This window comes from Jaculus jaculus, chromosome 2 (assembly GCF_020740685.1).
Source record: "Jaculus jaculus isolate mJacJac1 chromosome 2, mJacJac1.mat.Y.cur, whole genome shotgun sequence".
NCBI lineage: Eukaryota > Metazoa > Chordata > Mammalia > Rodentia > Dipodidae > Jaculus > Jaculus jaculus.
In genome coordinates this window covers 120,887,216-120,906,766 of record NC_059103.1, presented here as the reverse complement: position 1 = coordinate 120,906,766, position 19,551 = coordinate 120,887,216, and the positions used below count along the sequence as shown (strand labels likewise).

Sequence of the window (19,551 nt, the reverse complement as noted above, 5' to 3'; positions counted from 1 at the left end):
AATCATATTTCCTGAGGTGGTTTAAACCGTTGTACCGGAACCACGAAAGAGCCCCCGCACAGACCAGTGACAGGAACACCGCCACGCCGGCAGTCCGGTCCGTTGGTGGCACCGCCCTCTTCCTCTTGCACCTTCTAACACCTTCCTCCCGCGTCGGTTCCGGGGCGGAACTTTGTTTTCGCGTCCATCCACTGGACGGTCGGACCAATTTCATCAGCACAATCCGGTCAAGATGGCGGCCGCCATGGGATCCCTCGGGAGAGGTAAGGTAGCCGCAGCTCCTGTGCAGAAAGTTGGTCGGCCTCTTGGGCTCTCCTTTGCAGCAGAGTACACCCCAGAATCTCCTTGGCACAAGTCAGCTGTGGGTGCTCTGGATCCCTCAGTGCTCTTTCTGGGCTTTAGGCTCTCTGGAAAGTCATAACTACGTACAAGGCACTGTCCTCGGAGGTTTCCTGGGGCAGGTCTCTTGGAGGCCGGGATGGGAGGGAAACGTACATGGTTGGCATTCCTTCCAGCTACGAGTGAGGAAGGATAAGCACGGTTCTGACCCGTGTGACCAGCAGGTGGACGGGATTTGGTAAGGGACGTGAGTCCTAGTAAGGTAAAGGTGGTGTCTTGAGTGGCTTCCGTGAATACGAATAGTTTTCAAAGTGCTTGTTGGTGCTTTCTGAATATAGGTGATTGATTCCATTTCTTAAATTTCTAGACATTATGTAATTTGAATTGCATTTGGAAGCAAATTCTATAGTATTTCTGAGTCGCATCTTCCTTAGCATTGAATAAAGCACAATTTGTGGAACTCACTCTGTAGTCCTCCTACCTCTGCCTCTAAGTGGTGGGATTAAAGGTGTACCCCACCATGCCTGGCCTTTTTTGTTTTTTTTTTTTTTTAATGTGCTAGAGAGTGAGAGAAAGAGGAAGAATTGGTGTGCCAGGGCCTCCGGCCACTGCCGTCGAACCCCAGATGCATGGGTCCCCTTGTGTGCATGTGCATCATTACATGCTTTTTGTCACTGTGCTTTAGGCGTAAGTGGGATCTGGAGAGTTAAACATGAGTCCTTAGACTTCGCAGGCAAGCACCTTAACCGCTAAGCCATCTCTCCAGCTCCCCCCCCCCTCCTTTTTGAGATAAGGTCTTGTATGTGGCCTTAGTAACCTTAGCTGGTACTCACTGTGCAGCTCATGTTGGCTTTAGACTCAACGCAACCCTCCTGCTGCTGCTTGCCAAATGTTATGAATTCAAAGTATTTTTTTTTTTAATCATAACATTCCAACTATCTTTTTCTAAGTCACCACCGTTTCTCATAGTAAAAATTTTAAGAACTTACACAGGTTATGGTGGTACATTACTGTCCTGGCACTTGGGAGCCAAAAACAGAAGGATTGCTGCAAGTTTGAGACCAGCCTGGTCTGTATAGTGAGTTCCCAACTAGCCAGGACTACATAGTGAGATCCTGTCTCACAAAACAAAACAACAACCTTAACAAGCAAACAAACAGAAACAAGGCTGGAGCTGGGCATGGTGGTGTACATCTTTTAATCTCAATGCTCCAGATGCTGAGGTACGAGGATTGCTGTGAGTTCAGAACCAGCCTGAGACTACATAGTGAATTCCAGGTCAGCCTGGGCTACAGTGAAGAGTGAAATCCTATTTTGAAAAACCGTAAAAATAAAACAAAACAAAACACACACAACAACAACAACAAAAAACAAGGCTGGGAAGATTACGGAGTCAGTAAAGTGCTTGTAGCGCAAGCATGAGGACCTCAGTTTGCATCACTAGTACCCGTATACAAGCTAGGCATAGTGACATGTGCCTGCAGTCCCAGCACTGGTGAGGTGAAAACAGAAGGATCCTTGGCACCTGCTGAATAGCTAGTCCAGCCAATTTGGTGACCTCCAGGTTCAGTGAAACACCTTGTTTCAAAAAATAACTGTGTTTTGTTTTGTTTTTTGTGCTAGGAATTGAACTCATAGCTTCAAGCTTGCTAAGCACATTTTGTACCACTGAACTGCACTGCTAGCCATGTATTTTTAAAAAAAATATTTTTAATTTTATTTATTTATTTAAGAGGGAGGAAAGAGAGATGGAGGGAGGATTGGCATGCCAGAGCCTCTAACCAGTGCAAACAAACCTCAGATACATACACCATTGTGTGTAATTGGTTTATGTAGGTACTAGTGAATTGAACCTGGGTCCTTAGGCTTCACAGGCAAGTGCTTTAACTGCTAAGCTATCTCTCCAGCCCTCATCTATGTTTCTTTTAAAAAAATTATTTCAGTTTTTTGAAAAATATTTACTTATATGTTTATTGAGAGAGAGAGGGAAAGAGAATGCGCATACCAGGGCCTTTAGCCACTGCAAATGAACTTAAGATGCATGTACCACCTGTGTATCTGGCTTACATGGGTACTGGGGAATCAAACCTGGGTCCTTAGGCTTTGCAGGCAATTGCCTTAACTCCTGAGTCATATCTCCAGCCCTAAAAAATTATTATATGAATATATTATAACAGGTTATATTCTTTTATCTCCTTATTCCTGCTCCCATTTCCCCGAGTCCCTCCTTAGTGGGGTTATGGTATTCACTACTGTGGAGTCATGAAGGACTTCTGTCAGTCCTTGTGTGTTAAGCAGGGGGAACCATGCCTCAGGATATTCCTACCCACTCTGTGGCTCTTAGAATCTTTCTTCCCCTCTTTCACTATGTTCCCTGAGTCATGGTGGGCTTGTTGGTGGTCTGATTTTGTGTTCTCTGTAAGCTTCTGGATTTTTGCTTTGATTGATCACCATGCTTGTCACTATCAATATGGAGCTGGTTGTCTGGCGAGCAGTATTCATGTTGTTACTTCCTCTGAAATTTCTTCTGGGCCCTAAGAGATGTGCTAGAGATGGCACATCTTATGGTGGGCAGCTAGCTATCTTTTTGTCTTATTAGTGGATCTTAGTTCTCCTTCATTTTCTCTGCCTTCACTGATCTTCTCTCCATGTTTTTTTTTTTTAAAGGATCTTTTTGTTAAGATTTTTATTCTTTTTAAATATTTATTTTTATTTATTTATTAGAAAGAAAAGTAGATATATAGAGAATGGGTGTGCCAGGGCTTCTAGCCACTGCAAACAAACTCCAGATGCATGCGCCACCTTGTGCATCTGGCCTATGTGGGGAATCTAACCTGGATCCTTTGGCTTTACAGGCAAGCAAGCACCTTAATAGCTAAGCCATCTCCCCATCCCCTCTTCATGTTTCTTATTTTTACTTATTTTGTACTGTTTATACCTGTACTGTAAGCTTTTGTTTCTTCAGTTTCTTTTAAGACAGTATTTTCTTCTGTATAGTCTTCTATTCCAGCTTAGTAAAAATGTGTTCCTTTTCAGTAAAGATCATCACAGTATGTCAGGAGGAGCTCTTGTATCAGTTAATCTGACCATGAACTCTGCAAGTTTGACAGGGCATATGGGTGCCTTGTTAACCTGATTATGTTCAATGACCACAGAATCTTGTTTACTAAATTATTCCTTCACCAAAGGGTTTTTGTTTTGTTTTGTCTTTTGGTACTAGTGATTGAACCCAGAACCTCACACATGCTAGACTAGTGCCTTGCCATTGAGCTAATCTGCCCCTCACCCAGCGCCACATGGTAGTCTTTATTGTATATGAGCTTGATTTTGTGTGTGTGGTATGTCACAGGATCCGAACATGGTAGGGTGTTCTGATGGTCGTCATTTGTCATTGAGACACCTTATTGAATTCTTCTCAAGGTGATTTGCAGTAACTATTCTGTCTTATTTCATGTGTGTATTTTGTTGCTTTGTTTTTCTGTCTATGTTTGTGCTACTACCAATGTGTCTGGAATTACTATAGCTCTATAACAAGTCTTTAAATTTATTTATGTTTTTGGTTTTTCTAGGCAGGGTCTCACTCTAGCTCAGGCTGACCTGGATGGAATTCAGTATGTAGTCTTAGGGTGGCCTCAAATTCATGGTGGTTGTCCTACCTCGGCCTCCAAAGTGCTGGGATTAAAGGTGTGTGCCATCAAGCCTGGCTTTAAATTTATTTTCTGTTTAGCATAAAAGGAGTGGGTTTCACTGTGACATTTTCATGTACATATAACTTTATGTTGTATACTTAACCACCTACACTGGCTTCCCTCCCAGTTTTCCTTATAACACATCTTAATCTCTGGTATTGCTGTCTAAAACATGATTGAGGACTGGAGAGATGGCACAGCGTTTAAGGCACTTGCTTGCAAAGCCTGACAACCTGAGTTCAGTTCCCTAGTACTTGTGTAAAGCCAGATGCACAAAGTGACACATGCATCTGAAGTTCATTTGTAGCAGTTGAAGGCCCTGGCATGCCTATTCTATCTATCTCTCTTCTCTCTGTGCTTGCAAATAAGTAAATAAAAATCTTTAAAACATAAATGAGTAATATACAAATTGCTTAAAAAAATTAGGGATATAGGGCTGGAGAAATGGCTTAGCGGTTAAGCGCTTGCTTGTGAAGCCTAAGGACCCCGGTTCAAGGCTTGGTTCCCCAGGTCCCACGTTAGCCAGATGCACAAGGGGACGCAGGCGTCTGGAGTTCGTTTGCAGAGGCTGGAAGCCCTGGCGCGCCCATTCTCTCTCTCTCCCTCTCTCTGTCTTTCTATCTGTGTCTGTCGCTCTCAAATAAATAAATAAAATAAAAAATTTTAAAAAAAATTAGGGGTATATATACATATTCCCTAGTAATAGAACTAAAATAATTATTGAGCCTGCACTAAATTAAGTTAAAAAATGAGTGAAGAGCGTGTGATGGCTTATACCTGCAATCCTAGTACTTAGGAGGCTGAGGATTGCTTCAAGTTCCAGGCCACCTTGGGCTACATAGTGACTTCCAGGCTAGACTGAGCTAGAAGAAACCCTGTCTCAGAAAGCCAAGTCAAACAGCAGAAAAAAAAAAAAAAAAAGTTCAACTATTAGATGTGTTGTCTTACATTTAGTTTCTAGAAATATGTGTTTTTTTAACTACATATTTATTTATTTATTTATTTAGAGGTTAGGTCTCACTCTAGCCCAGGCTGACCTGGAATTCACAATGTAGTCTCAGGGTGGCCTCAAACTCACTGTGATTCTCCTACCTCTGCCTCCCAGGAGCTGGGATTACAGGCATGTGCCACCACGCCCGGCTTACTTTTTTCGTTCAGTGTTGCTAGGGATAGACCCCAGAGCCTCCTGTGTGCTAAGCAAGTACTCATACTACTAAGCTGTGTCCCAACCTCCATCATTATACTTTTAATAATAGTTCAGAATCACAAACTATTGAGTATTTTTATTTTGAAAAGACTTACTTTTAGAATGTAAAAACTTAGGAATATTATAACTAATGTTAATATTTATGTTTTTTCTTTCAAGTTTTGATACATCAAAGGCATAACCTTTCTAAGATGGTTTATCAGACATCTCTTTTGCATTGTCCTGTAAGTGTTCTATTGTCCAGTAGACATTTTGCCGCTGCTGTTACAAAGTAAGTATTTTTAAAAATTATTTCATTTGCTGTTGATTTTAAATTTTTATTAAAAAATATGCTTAGGCTGGTGAGATGGTTCAGCAGTTAAATCACTTGTCTGCAAAGCCTAACAACCCAGGTTTGGTTTTCCTAGTGCCCATGTAAAACCAGATGCACAGAGTAGCTCATGCATGTGGAGTTCACTTGCAGTGGCTAGAGGCCCTGGTGCACCCATTTTTGTCTATCTGTTTTCTATCTCTCCCTGCTTGCACATAAATATATAAAAATATTTTTAAAGCCTGGCATGGTGGCGCACGCCTTTAATCCCAGCACTCGGGAGGCAGAGGTAGGAGGATCGTCGTGAGTTCAAGGCCACCCTGAGAGTACAGAGTTAATTAATTCCAAGTCAGCCTGGACCAGAGTGAGACCCTACCTCAAAAAAACAAAACAAAACAAAAAAATTTTTTTTTAAATATGCTTAGTTTCCTAAAGATCTACAGGGGTGTGCAGCTGTAATAGTTTACCATCTATACTTTTTTGACCTTTTAGTCTTGAAGAAAAGATATAGTATAATAATATTTAGCATGTATTAAGAACTGGTATTTTTATTTTTATTTTTTTTTAATTTTTATTAACATTTTCCATGATTATAAAATATATCCCATGGTAATTGCCTCCCTCCCCACCCCCACACTTTCCCGTTTGAAATTCCATTCTCCATCATATTACCTCCCCATTACAATCATTGTAATTACATATATACAATATCAACCTATTAAGTATCCTCCTCCCTTCCTTTCTCCACCCTTTATGTCTCCTTTTCAACTAACTGGCCTCTGCTACTAAGTATTTTCATTCTCACGCAGAAGCCCAGTCATCTGTAGCTAGGATCCACATATGAGAGAGAACATGTGGCGCTTGCCTTTCTGGGCCTGGTTTACCTGACTTAGTATAATACTTTCCAGGTCCATCCATTTTTCTGCAAATTTCATAACTTCATTTTTCTTTACCGCTGAGTAGAACTCCATTGTATAAATGTACCACATCTTCATTATCCACTCATCTGTTGAGGGACATCTAGGCTGGTTCCATTTCCCAGCTATTATAAATTGAGCAGCAATAAACATGGTTGAGCATGTACTTCTAAGGAAATGAGATGAGTCCTTTGGATATATGCCTAGAAGCGCTATAGCTGGGTCATATGGTAGATCAATCTCTAGCTGTTTTAGGAACCTCCACACTGTTTTCCACAATGGCTGGACCAGATTGCATTCCCACCAGCAGTGCAGGAGGGTTCCTTTTTTTCCACATCCCCGCCAACATTTATGATCATTTGTTTTCATGATGGTGGCCAATCTGACAGGAGTGAGATGGAATCTCAATGTAGTTTTAATCTGCATTTCCCTGATGACTAGTGACGTAGAACATTTTTTTAGATGCTTATATGCCATTCGTATTTCTTCCTTTGAGAACTCTCTATTTAGCTCCATAGCCCATTTTTTGATTGGCTTGTTTGATTCCTTATTATTTAACTTTTTGAGTTCTTTGTATATCCTAGATATTAATCCTCTATCAGATATATAGCTGGCGAAGATTTTTTCCCATTCTGTAGGTTGCCTCTTTGCTTTTTTCACTGTGTCCTTTGCGGTGCAAAATCTTTGTAATTTCATTAGGTCCCAGTGGTTAATCTGTGGTTTTATTGCCTGAGCAATTGGGGTTGTATTCAGAAAGTCTTTGCCAAGACCAATATGTTGAAGGGTTTCCCCTACTTTTCCCTCTAGCACTTTCAGAGTTTCAGGTCTGATGTTAAGGTCTTTAATCCATTTGGACTTAATTCTTGTGCATGGCGAGAGAGAAGAATCTATTTTCATCCTTCTGCAGATATTTATCCCGTTTTCAAAACACCATTTGCTGAAGAGGCTGTCTCTTCTCCAATGAGTATTTTTGGCATTTTTATCGAATATCAGGTGGCTATAGCTACTTGGGCTTACATCTGGGTCCTCTATTCTGTTCCACTGATCTACATGTCTGTTTTTGTGCCAGTACCATGCTGTTTTTGTTACTATGGCTCTGTAGTATAGGTTAAAATCAGGTATGGTGATACCACCAACCTCTTTTTTGTTGCTCAGTATTATTTTAGATATTCGAGGTTTTTTGTGATTCCAAATGAATTTTTGGATTGCTTTTTCTATTTCCATGAAGAAAGCCTTTGGAATTTTGATAGGGATTGCATTAAATGTGTAGATTGCTTTAGGTAAGATTGCCATTTTCACAATATTGATTCTTCCAATCCAGGAACAAGGGATGTTTCTCCACTTTCTAGTGTCTTCTGCAATTTCTCGCTTGAGTGTTTTAAAGTTCTCATTGTATAGATTCTTTACTTCCTTGGTTAGGTTTATTCCAAGGTATTTTATTTTTTTTGATGCAATTGTGAATGGGAGTGATTCTCTGATTTCATCCTCTGTGTGTTTGTTGTTAGCATATATGAAGGCTACTGATTTCTGTGTATTTATTTTGTATCCTGCTACATTGCTGTAGGTTTTGATCAGCTCTAACAGCTTGCTAGTAGAGTCTTTAGGGTCCTTTATGTATAGAATCATGTCATCTGCAAATAATGATAACTTGATATCTTCCTTTCCAATTTGTATCCCTTTTATGTGTGTCTCTTGCCTTATTGCTATGGCTAAGACTTCCAAAACTATATTAAATAGAAGTGGGGACAGTGGACACCCTTGTCTTGTTCCTGATTTTAGTGGAAAAGCTTCCAGTTTTTCCCCATTTAGTAATATGTTGGCTGTAGGCTTGTCATAAATAGCCTTTATTATATTGAGATATGTTCCTTCTATTCCCAGTCTCTGTAGGACTTTTATCATGAAGGGATGTTGGATTTTGTCATATGCTTTCTCTGCGTCTAATGAGATGATCATGTGATTTTTGTCCTTCAACCCGTTTATGTAATGTATTACATTTATAGATTTGCGTATGTTGAACCATCCCTGCATCTCTGGGATAAAGCCTACTTGGTCAGGGTGAATGATCTTTTTGATATACTCTTGTATTCTGTTTGCCAATATTTTGTTGAGAATTTTTGCATCTATGTTCATGAGGGAGATTGGTCTGTAATTTTCTTTTTTTGTTCTATCTTTGCCTGGTTTTGGTATCAGGGTGATGCTGGCCTCATAGAAGGAGTTTGGTAGAATTCCTTCTTTTTCTATTTCCTGGAAAAGCTTAAGAAGCAATGGTGTTAGCTCTTCCTTAAAAGTCTGGTAAAATTCAGCAGTGAATCCATCCAGGCCTTGGCTTTTTTTAGTTGGGAGATTATTGATAACTGTTCGGATCTCCATGTTTGTTATAGGTCTATTTAAGTGATTAATCTCATTTTGATTTAATTTAGGTAGGTCATATAGATCAAGGAAATCATCCATTTCTTTCAGATTTTCATACTTTGTGGAGTATATGCTTTTATAGTATGTCCCTATGATTTTTTGAATTTCTCTGTAATCTGTTGTGATGTTACCTTGTTCATCTCTGATTTTATTAATTTGTGTCTCTTCTCTCTTTCTTTTGGTCAGATTTGCTAAGGGTTTATCAATCTTGTTTATCCTTTCAAAGAAGCAACTCTTTGTTTCATTAATTCTTTGGATTGTTCTTTTTGTTTCTATTTCATTAATTTCTGCCCTAATCTTTATTATTTCTTCCCATCTACTAATTTTTGGTTTGCCTTGTTCTTCTTTTTCCAAGGCTTTAAGGTGAAGCATTAGGTCGTTTACTTGCGACCTTTCTAATTTCTTAATATAGGCTCTTAAGGCTATAAATATACCTCTTAGAACTGCCTTCATTGTGTCCCAGAGATTTTGGTATGTTGTGTTCTCATTATCATTTGACTCTATAAATTTTTTGATTTCCTTTTTGATTTCTTCATTGACCCACTCATCATTTAGTAGTGTATTGTTTAGTTTCCATGATTTTGTGTATGCTCTATAGCCTTTCTTGCTACTGATTTGTAGTTTAATTCCATTGTGGTCAGATAGAATGCAAGGAATTATTTCAATTTTCCTGAATTTGTTAAGATTTGCTTTGTGTCCTAATATATGGTCTATTTTAGAGAATGTTCCATGTGCTGCTGAAAAGAATGTATATTCTGCAGCCTTTGGATGAAATGTCCTGTATATATCTGTTAGGTCCATTCCTTGTATGACCTCATTTAGTCCAGATGCCTCTCTGTTTATTCTTTCCCTGGATGACCTGTCAATTGATGAGAGTGGGGTGTTAAAGTCACCCACCACCACTGTTTTTGGTGTTATCTGTGACCTTAGTTCTAATAGTGTTTGTTTGACAAATTTGGGAGCCCCCATGTTAGGTGCATATATGTTTAGGATTGTAATGTCCTCCTGTTGGAGTGTGCCCTTAATCAATATAAAGTGACCTTACTTATCTTTCTTGACTATCGTTGGACTAAAGTCTACCCTGTCTGATATTAGGATAGCAACCCCTGCTTGTTTTCTAGGCCCATTTGCTTGAAACACCGTCTTCCAACCTTTCACCCTAAGATAATGTCTATCCTTTGTAGAAAGGTGAGTTTCTTGGAGACAACAAATTGTAGGATCCTGCTTTTTGACCCAGTCTGCAAATCTATGTCTTTTCGTTGGGGCATTGAGACCGTTGATATTAAGAGATATTATTTAAAGCTGTGTATTTATGTTTGCCATTTTTGTGTGTGTGTGTGTGTGTTACTGGTTCTACCTGTGCTCTCTTCTGTTAACTGGTATTTGAGTATAGCTTGTTTTTTCTAGGTTCCTTATATGTGTGCTTTTCCTTTTGTTCAGCATGGAGGATTCTATCAAGTATTTTCTGTAGAGCTGGTTTTGTCTTCAAATACTCCTTTAACCTGCTTTTGTCATGGAATGTCTTTATTTCACCATCTATTTGAATGGATAACTTTGCAGGATAAAGTAACCTTGGTTGACAGTTGTTATCTTTCAGAACTTGGAATATATCACTCCAAGCCCTTCTGGCTTTAAAAGTTTGTGTTGAATAATCTGCTGTAATCCTGATGGGCTTGCTTTTGTAGGTAACTTGATTTTTCTCTCTAACTGCTTTCAATATTTTTTCCTTGGTGTGTGTGTTTGGAAGTTTGATTATAATATGGCGAGGAGAGGTTCTTTCTGGGTTTTGTCTGGCTGGGGTTCTAAAGGCTTCCTGTATCTGTATTGGCACCTCTTTCCCAATTTGGGGGAAATTTTCCTCTATGATTTTGTTGAAGATGCCTACTATGCCTCTGGAGTGGAGTTCTTCTCCTTCTACTATGCCCTGAATTCTTATATTGGATCTTTTCATAGTGTCCCGAATATCTTGAAATTCCCACTCATACTTTTCTATAAGTTTGTCTTTCTCTTTGTTGGACTGCATTAGGTCTGCCACCTGGTCTTCTAGCTTAGATATTCTGTCCTCTCCCTCATCCATCCTACTGGTGAGATTTTCTACAGAGTTTTTTATTTCATTAACTGTATTCTTCATTGCTAGTAATTCTGACTGTTTTTTTTTTTTTTTATTATTTCTATTTCCCTATTTATGTCTTGTATTGCCTTCTTTATTTCATTAAATTGGTGTCCTGCCTCTTGTTTGATTCCTTTGATTTCCTCTTTGATTTCTTCTTTGATTGTTTTCATGTGTTCTTTGACCTCTTTGAACATATTTATAATTATTCTTTTGAACTCTTTCTCAGGCATTTCCTCTAACTCTTTCTCACTGGAGGACATTTCTGATGCATTAATACATTTAGGTGGATTCATATCGTCTTGCTTTTTAGTGTTTCTTGTGTTATAATGTATATATTTTTGCATCTTGGATTAAATTAATGCTTGGATTTTGTAGCTAGCTGTGTATTCTTAGCTGTATCAATTGATTTGATGTAATATATTTTCAGGGTAGGACCTTAAGGTATTAGGTGTGGCTCTTAAGACTCTCAGAGTATCTACAAAGATGTTCTTAGGGGTTGAGTTTCCCTGCTATAGGAGTATTCAAGCAGGCTGAGTGGAATAAAATACAGGTAGATTCTAAAATTTAACTAAACACTGTACACATTCAATCAAAAACAGCCCCGAGTATGTATGCAAGAGTAGTTATTATAATGACCAGATCCTCTATCAACAAAGAGGTTTAGATTTCTGGTCTGTTGAGGGATCCAAGTCAGCTTGTGACCAAGTGAGACCCTTCCCTGGTGCAATCCCAGTTACCTTGGGTGATTTTGGTCTCAGTCAAGTTGCTGCCTGGGTCGTCGGGCTGCTGTTCTGATTTCTGGAGCTGGGCACTTGCTTTTCCTACGGGGCAAACCGAGCCGCTGCTGCTGCCTCTGCTGCTGCCGTAGCTGCCACCACCGGAGCCACCACCGCTGCTGAAGCTGCCGCTGCCGTGTCCACCGCCGCTGCTCCCCCCGAAGCCGCTGCTGCGGGATCTGCCTCCGCTGCCGCTCCTGGGTCCGCTGCTGCTGGGGCCGCTGGTACCGGTGCTGGAGCCGCTGAAGTAGCTGCCGAACTCTGCTCCTGCTTGGGTCCCGCTGTCAGCCCAAGTTGGCATGGCCGGGTCCCGGGCCGCTGCTGTGTTCGCTGGAGCTGGGTTCAGGCGTTGGGGGAGGGGAGGGAGCCGCAGCTGCTCTGGTTGTCTCGCTGTTCCACGTGTTCTTCTACCTCGCCGTCTGCTCCTCTGCTGCTCACTGCCGCTCTCCCCTCATGTTTCCCGAGTTGCGGAGAGTGCGGTGTGAGGGGAAAATCCCGCACCTGGCTTTTCCTGCGGCTGGAGCGGAGTCTGGCGGTTTTCTGCTGCGCTGCGGCTGCGGCGGTTGGCCGAGCTGCCGGAGCCGCTTTTCCCACCTGTGCAGGCTCTGTATGCTCTATAACTCTTCTACTCCGCTGCCGCCTCAATTTCCTATACACCTCACTTTTTAGTAAAAGTGTGTATTTTGCTGGGTTTTTTTGGTCTTTTTCCCCCCTAGGCTGCTTTGGCGTGGTACCTACGCCGCCATCTTAACCGGAAGTCCTCAAGAACTGGTATTTTTAAATTGCTTTCATACTCATAGCCACTCTATAAGAAACTTGTTGCCATTAGGCTCATTTTATAGAGTAGAAAACAAAGGCACCAGCAGGTTATGTAATTAGCTTAAGGTCAGAGAACTAGTATATGTTGCAGTGAGAATTTGAACTTAAGGAGTTTAGTTCTTAAACCTTGCTTTTTTTCAGTATGTTCTCATTACCTTTTTGGAAAAGAACCCAGTGTTCATATCAGTGAATTTCAATTATGATTTAGTTATATGTGTGTCTCTTTGTCTTTCCTCTTAGGTTGCTTTTTGTAATTGTTATTGGATTACCAGGACTGGAGTTTTTTTTTTCTTTTTTCTTCTGAAGCCCGGCCAGGCTGACCTGGAATTCATTATGCAGTTTCAGGGTGCTTCAAACTCATGGCAATCCCCCTACCTCTGTCTCCCAAGTGCTAGGGTTAAAGGCGTGCGCCACCATGCCCAGTCAGGACTGGAACTTTGGATTTTCATTTTTCATAGGATTGTGTATGTATAAAATTATATTATTTAGGGCTGGAGAGATGGCTTAGCGGTTAAGCGCTTGCCTGTGAAGCCTAAGGACCCCGGTTCGAGGCTCGGTTCCCCAGGTCCCACGTTAGCCAGATGCACAAGGAGGCGCACGCGTCTGGAGTTCGTTTGCAGAGGCTGGAAGCCCTGGCGCGCCCATTCTCTCTCTCTCCCTCTATCTGTCTTTCTCTCTGTGTCTGTCGCTCTCAAATAAATAAATAAATAAATACTTTAAAAAAAAATTATATTATTTAGTGTAAAGTTTGAGCATGTATAATCCTAAAGGAATGGAATTTGTTCTTTCAGCTTCTGATCACCAAGAGCATAGACTAATTTTATACTAAAATTAGAGCTCAGTCCTTTTCTCTGTTGATGTTGCTACCAACTGAATGATGGTCTGACAGCCTAATAACATACTGCTTTGCTCTCTGTTGAGGGAAGGGACTAAAAAACAGATGTTGCCTAAATTCTCAAACTCCAGTCGTTTAGCATCTGGTTTCAGGGCATGAGATGAGCTGTTCTTTGTCCCAGTGGGAGTGGGGTAGTTAGTGCATCCTGTCCTACATTTTTTCCTTCTTCATATCATTTTCGTAGTTAAAGAAGTGGCTCGGCAAGTTATAATAAAATGCTGAAAAACTGTGGAAGATTAAGCTTTATAGACAATAGTTATTTAAAGAAGTATAGGTTCCACCATTAGCATATTGGAGATGGAGGAATGAAGTCCAGAGATTATTAAATAAACTCTCTAGGTTTGGACGATATGTTGGAGGGGAGATTTTAGGCCAGATTGTCTTGGCTTTAGCATCATCACTCTTAATTGCTAGTATAAAATAATGGAATCCATGGCTTTGGAGGGTAGGATTTAACCGCAAATTCAATTCTGTGTACAAAATCTTATGTTTTAATGAAATTGGGTAGAATGCAATTCTAAGTTATAAGATGCTTAAAATGTAGGACTTTCTTTTGTTTTTGGTAAATGTCCAGTTGTTTCATATAGTCTTCTTTCTGCATCTGGCTTTCCATGGGTATTGGAGAACTGAAACTGAACCAGCAGGCTTTGCAAGCAAGTATCTTTAACTGCTAAGCCATCTCCCTGCCCCTTATATATTCTTGTTTCTCTCAACTTAGCCCCAGTAGCTTCTCATATTTCAGTTACTTTGTTGAATATCTGCCCTGTGCATATTAGGCCCTGTGTAAGATGCTGGTGATATGATGATGATGACCAAGGTGCATGTGCTGTTACTCTACCCTTGCAAATCCCACAGTAAACTGACAGCAACATAAATCATTGCCTTTTATTTTGAAATTAGTATTGTAAATGCATTAATTATTTGTGAGTTAAGCAGCTAAGAGTATAAAGGTTATATACTGAAAAGTAGGTTATTACCTTCCCACACCTGTTCGTTAGCCATTTAGTTGAGATGCTGCATGCATTTATAAATATACGAATGTTATTGTTTTTTGTATAAGTGGTAGTGCATATATCAAGCACTTTGCTTCTAGCAATGTATCATGGAAATAATTTCATATGCTACAGTCTCTGCCCCATCTAGTCATCTTAACTTTAAAATGTACCACAATTTAAATAATTTCCTCATTGATACACATTTATACTTCCAATTTTTGTTATTATGAATGATTCTTAAGTAAATAATAATGCTCACTCATGTATCTTGTCACATATAATGAAATTATTTTGTATGTAAGCTCTGAGTAAAAGGATTATTGGGTCTGAAAACTTATATATTTATTATTTGGATAGATAATACCAAATTGCCTTCATATATATATATTGTCAGTTCATATCTTTACCAGCAAGTTTTATTAGAATATTCATTTCTTCATATTTAGTGTATTCACATTTTTGATATTTTCTAGTTTGATAGATAATAAATTATTATTATTATGGAATTATTATGATTTTAATGTATATTTTTATTGAGGTTGTATGCCTTTTGTGTTTAAAACACACTTATATTTTCTTTACTTGAATTTTCTGCTCATGAATTTTGTTACTGATGGTTAGGTATAGATAATAAATTGACACAGATCTTTGCTATTCACTGTAATGTTATAATTGTCATATTAGAGGAAATACTGTGGGATTACAGATAAAAGGTAAGTTCTACCTGAGGGATACAAAGGCAAGAATTATTTGAGCTGGGCCTTGAATGGTAGATTTTTTTTTTAATTTCAAGGTAGGGTTTCACTCTTAGCCCAGGCTGACCTAGAATTCACTATGTAGTCTCAGGGTGGCCTTGAACTCACAGCAGTCCTCCTACCTCTGCCTCCCGAGTGCTAGGATTAAAGGTGTGTGCCACCACAGCATTGAAAGGTAGAATTTTTTAGGAAACTTAACAGAAAGGTATTATTGGTAATACCAAGGCATGAAGTAAATGGTCTGGATATAAAAATAATCTAATACTTTAATATGGCTCAATATGGATGAATAATGAACTAGCAAAAATGTGACTTGAAAGGAGGCTTCCTATGGGTGTGATATATAGGATTTGGTGGTAGGACTCAAACCCACGTTTTGTACATGCTAATCAGGTGCACTGAGCTCTATCCCTAGTCCTTCTATTGCATGTGAAAGTTGCCTAAATTCTGTTTTTTGTTAAGAAGCTGGGAGAGGACTGTCTGTAACAGTTTATGTCCTCACTCAGCAGTGAATGAAGAATGTCATTGTCCACATTTCTAACAACCTTCAACATCATCAACTTTCATATTTCTTTCTTTCTTTCTTTTTTTATTTTTGGTTTGTCAAGGTAGGGTCTCACTGTAGCCCAGGTTGTCATATTTGTTTCTTGTTTTTGACTTTTTATTGACAACCTTCATACTTATAGACAGAACACCATGACCATAATCCCCTTCTACCACCCTCTCCTTTTCTCTTTCCCTATATTCCCTCCACTGAATCCCTTCTTTCCGATTAGTCCCTCTCCTGTTGATGTCATATTTTCCCCCACCTACTGTACAAGTCTTGTGTAAGGAGCATCAGCCACTAATGTCATGAGTGCCATGACTATTTTGTATCTGAAAGACAGTAGAGCAAAACATCCCCCCCGCCCCTTTGGCTTTTTACATTCTTTCCACCACCTCATCTGCAGTGGTCCCTGAGCCTTGGGGTGTGTGATAGAGGTGTCTCAGTGCTGAATACTCCTTTGTCACTTATGAGTACTTCAGTGGGTTTTGAGTCTCCCAAGTGGTTACTGCCAACTCAAAAGAGAAGCTTGTCTAACCAAATGTGAGAATAGCATTAATATACGGGCCTAAACATAAGTATTTAGAGGGCAGTTTGGTGGACATAATGTATCCATTTAGCCAGACAATAGTAGTAGATTCCTTTTAGGTCTTATGACCTCCCTAGCCATAGGCTGGTCCCCCCCCCCCCCCACAAGTAGCGCCTTGCTGTAGCCCAGGCTGACCTGGAATTTACTATGAAGTCTCAAGGTGGCCTCGAACTCTTAGTAATCCTCCTACTTCTACCTCCCAAGTGCTGGGATTAAAGGTGTGAGCCACCATGCCTGGCTACCACAGGCTTTAAAAACAATAGACTTTTATTATTTATCTTACTTATTTATATATTTATTGGTTGAGATGGGGAGTGGAAGGGGAGTGTATTGGTGCACCAGGGTCTCTTGCTAGTGCAAACGAACTCCAGATGCATGTGCCACTTTGTGCTTTTATTTTCTTAGCATTTATTATTTATTTTCCAGAGAGACTGAGACAGACAGACAGACACACAGAGAGCCAGAGCCATAGGCTTTTGGTTAGGTTTTCAGTATCAAGCGTGAATTCCCTCTTGTGAAACAGACCTCAAATCCAATCAAAGAGCAGTTGGTTTCCCCCATGACAGACAAGTCACCATAGCACCAGTTGTGACATTTGTCCTGCCTGGCCAGCTGTAAAGCTTGCAGGGCCCACTGCTGGTTAAGACGATAAGAGGCTTGATTTCTCAGTGTTTTGCAGTCCAAGCATATGTAGTCTTCAGCAGTAGGGTCTTACCATCTAGTTCTGGTGGGTACCTAAGAGCTTTGGCAATAGCTTGTTAGGCTTTGAGGGCATCAGGGACTTCCCTGACCAACAACTAACTGGAAGGTATCCCACTCTTGGCACTGAAATTTTCTTATAACCATCTATGACTTCTGGGCACAGCATCAATGTATATTTTTCTTAGTGTATTTGTGGTTTATATCTTTTACCTATTTTTCTTTTAAAAATATTTATTTATTTAATAGGATGGGCATGCCAGGGCCTCTTGTCACTCTTAATTGAATTCCATACACACATTGCACTTTGTGCATCTGTCTTTATGCAGATACCAAGGAATTGAACCCAGGCCAGAAGGCTTTGCAAGAAAGCCTTTAACCCTGCCCTTTTTTTCGCCTATTTTTTTCACTAAGCTGTTTGTCATTTTCTTTCTGTTATGTTTGACTATTTATTTGGACATTAATTCACTATCCTAAAAAGCATTACACAAGGAAAAAAACCACATATATGTATATTTTTTGTATTGATTTTTTGAGGCAGGATCTCACTGTACTCCAACTGACCTGGAACTCTCTCTGTAGTACCTGTCTAGTCTTGAACTCAATGTGATCTTCCTATCTCTGCCTCCCAAGTGCTGGGATTAAAGGCATATACCACCACACCTGTCAAATACCTATATTTTTAAAAGCTACAAAAAGTTATAAGGTAAAATTTTTCACACTGTGGCTGGATGAGAATATAGTGTTTATATTTTAGTTATAATTTTTGCCTTTTTTTTTTTTAGGTGGAGTCTCACTCTAGCCCAGGTGGACCTGGAATTCACTATGTAGTCTCAGGCTGGCCTGGAACTCATAGCGATCCTCTTACCTCAGCCTTCTGAGTGAGTGCTGGGACTAAAGGTGTGTGCCACCATTCCTGACAGAGAGAGGGAGAGAGAATATGAATGACTGAATGAGAGAATGGGTGTACCAGGGCCTCTAGCAGCTGCAAACGAACTCTATACACGTGTGCCACTTTGTGTATCTGGCTTTATGTGGGTACTGGGAAATTAAACTTGGGTCATTAGGCTTTATGGGCAAGTGCCTTAACTACTGACTCATCTCTCCAGCCCTAATCTTTGCCTTTGTTTTTTATTTTTTATTTTTCTGAATTTAGAGTCTCACTCTACCCAGGCTGACCTGGAATTCACTATGTAGTCTCAGACTAGCCTCAAACTCACAGTGATCCTCCTACCTCTGCCTCCTAAGTGCTGGGATTAAAGATGTGTGCCACCACACCAGCATCTTTGTGCTTTTAATGTATTGGCTTTAGAATACAATGAAAGCATTTCATAGCTAGGGTTTTGGTCATAGGCAGGATAGAGAGAGGGGTGCTTCTTTCTGTCATTCTGAACATTCCCCTGCCCTGCTTTATGTATTAGCATGTTTCTACTATTGGCTTCATTTAAACTGTATAATGTTTAAGTAAGAATACTACAATTTATGTAATAATTTTCCTCTTGATATACGTTTAACTTCAGTATTTTGTTACTACAAATGATCTTGCAGTGATCCTGCCCAATCATGTATCTTATGAAAGTATTTGTAGTATAAGTTTTGAGAAATGGTATCTTTGGATCAAAAATGTGTGTATTTATAATTTTGATTAAAGTTGTGATCTTTGTTTTTTAATGTATTGACTTTAGAATGTACTAAAATGGTTCATGGGTAATTTTTTTGGTCAGGATATAAGGCAGGTAGCGATGCAGGTACATCTCTGTTGTTCAGAACCTCCCTGTATCTCATTTCGGTCCAAACATACCCATTATTGGCCATTAGTAGATCTAGGTCATCTGAATCCAGTTTTTTCTCTCCTGACAATGGCTTTTTTTTTCCTTGCTGGTTTTATCTGTCTCTATTTTTTTTTTATTAAATGCCGAATATCCTGTGCATAACAGTAGAGACTGAATTTATTTTTAATGGATGTAAGTTGAGCCAATCTAATCAAAGCTTCATCTAGGTTTTGGTTTTGTGGTTGCCATGGCTACCACCAACTCAGCTGTGAACAGATACCTTGTGCTTAGGGTGGTGGCTGGGTTGCTGGAGGATTTTTTTCCCTATTCTGCTCCATGCTCTTTCTCTCCACGTGCTTTCTGTGTGCAGCTGCATCTCAGAGAGGGGTGGCTGAGTACAGTCTGCCCCCATCCTGCTGTAGGTTGCCATTGAGCATTACTCAGTGCTTGCGACACCGGCCATGGGCAGCAAGAGGCTTTTCTGCAGCCCAGACTTCCTCTTAATCTTTTGTAAGCCCAGTGAGGCTGGGCTTTGGGGGAGGGTTTTCTCATGTTTCCGTCCCTTCTCCCCAGGATGTACATATCTGTTGCACACTGTGAGGGTAAATTTCCTTCCCCCTCCTCCAGCTGCATGGCTACTGGTCTCAGCACTGTTCCTACCCTGTATCTAGAGGTGGCCATTTGAGTAGTAATTTTCTTCTTCCCCAAGACACAGTGGTT

The 19,551-nt window shown here is 40.0% G+C and overlaps 1 protein-coding gene across 1 annotated transcript in view; it reads left to right on the top strand.

The window, feature by feature from the left end:
* The first annotated feature begins 222 nt into the window (after positions 1 to 222).
* Mrpl1 (mitochondrial ribosomal protein L1) overlaps positions 223 to 19,551 on the top strand; it is a 103,977-nt gene continuing 84,648 nt past the window's right edge. The window contains exons 1-2 of the mRNA XM_004653474.2: positions 223 to 263; positions 5,395 to 5,506. Of these exons, the coding sequence (XP_004653531.1) occupies positions 233 to 263; positions 5,395 to 5,506 (143 nt within the window). The 5' untranslated portion in view covers positions 223 to 232. The remainder of the gene's footprint in view (positions 264 to 5,394; positions 5,507 to 19,551) is intronic.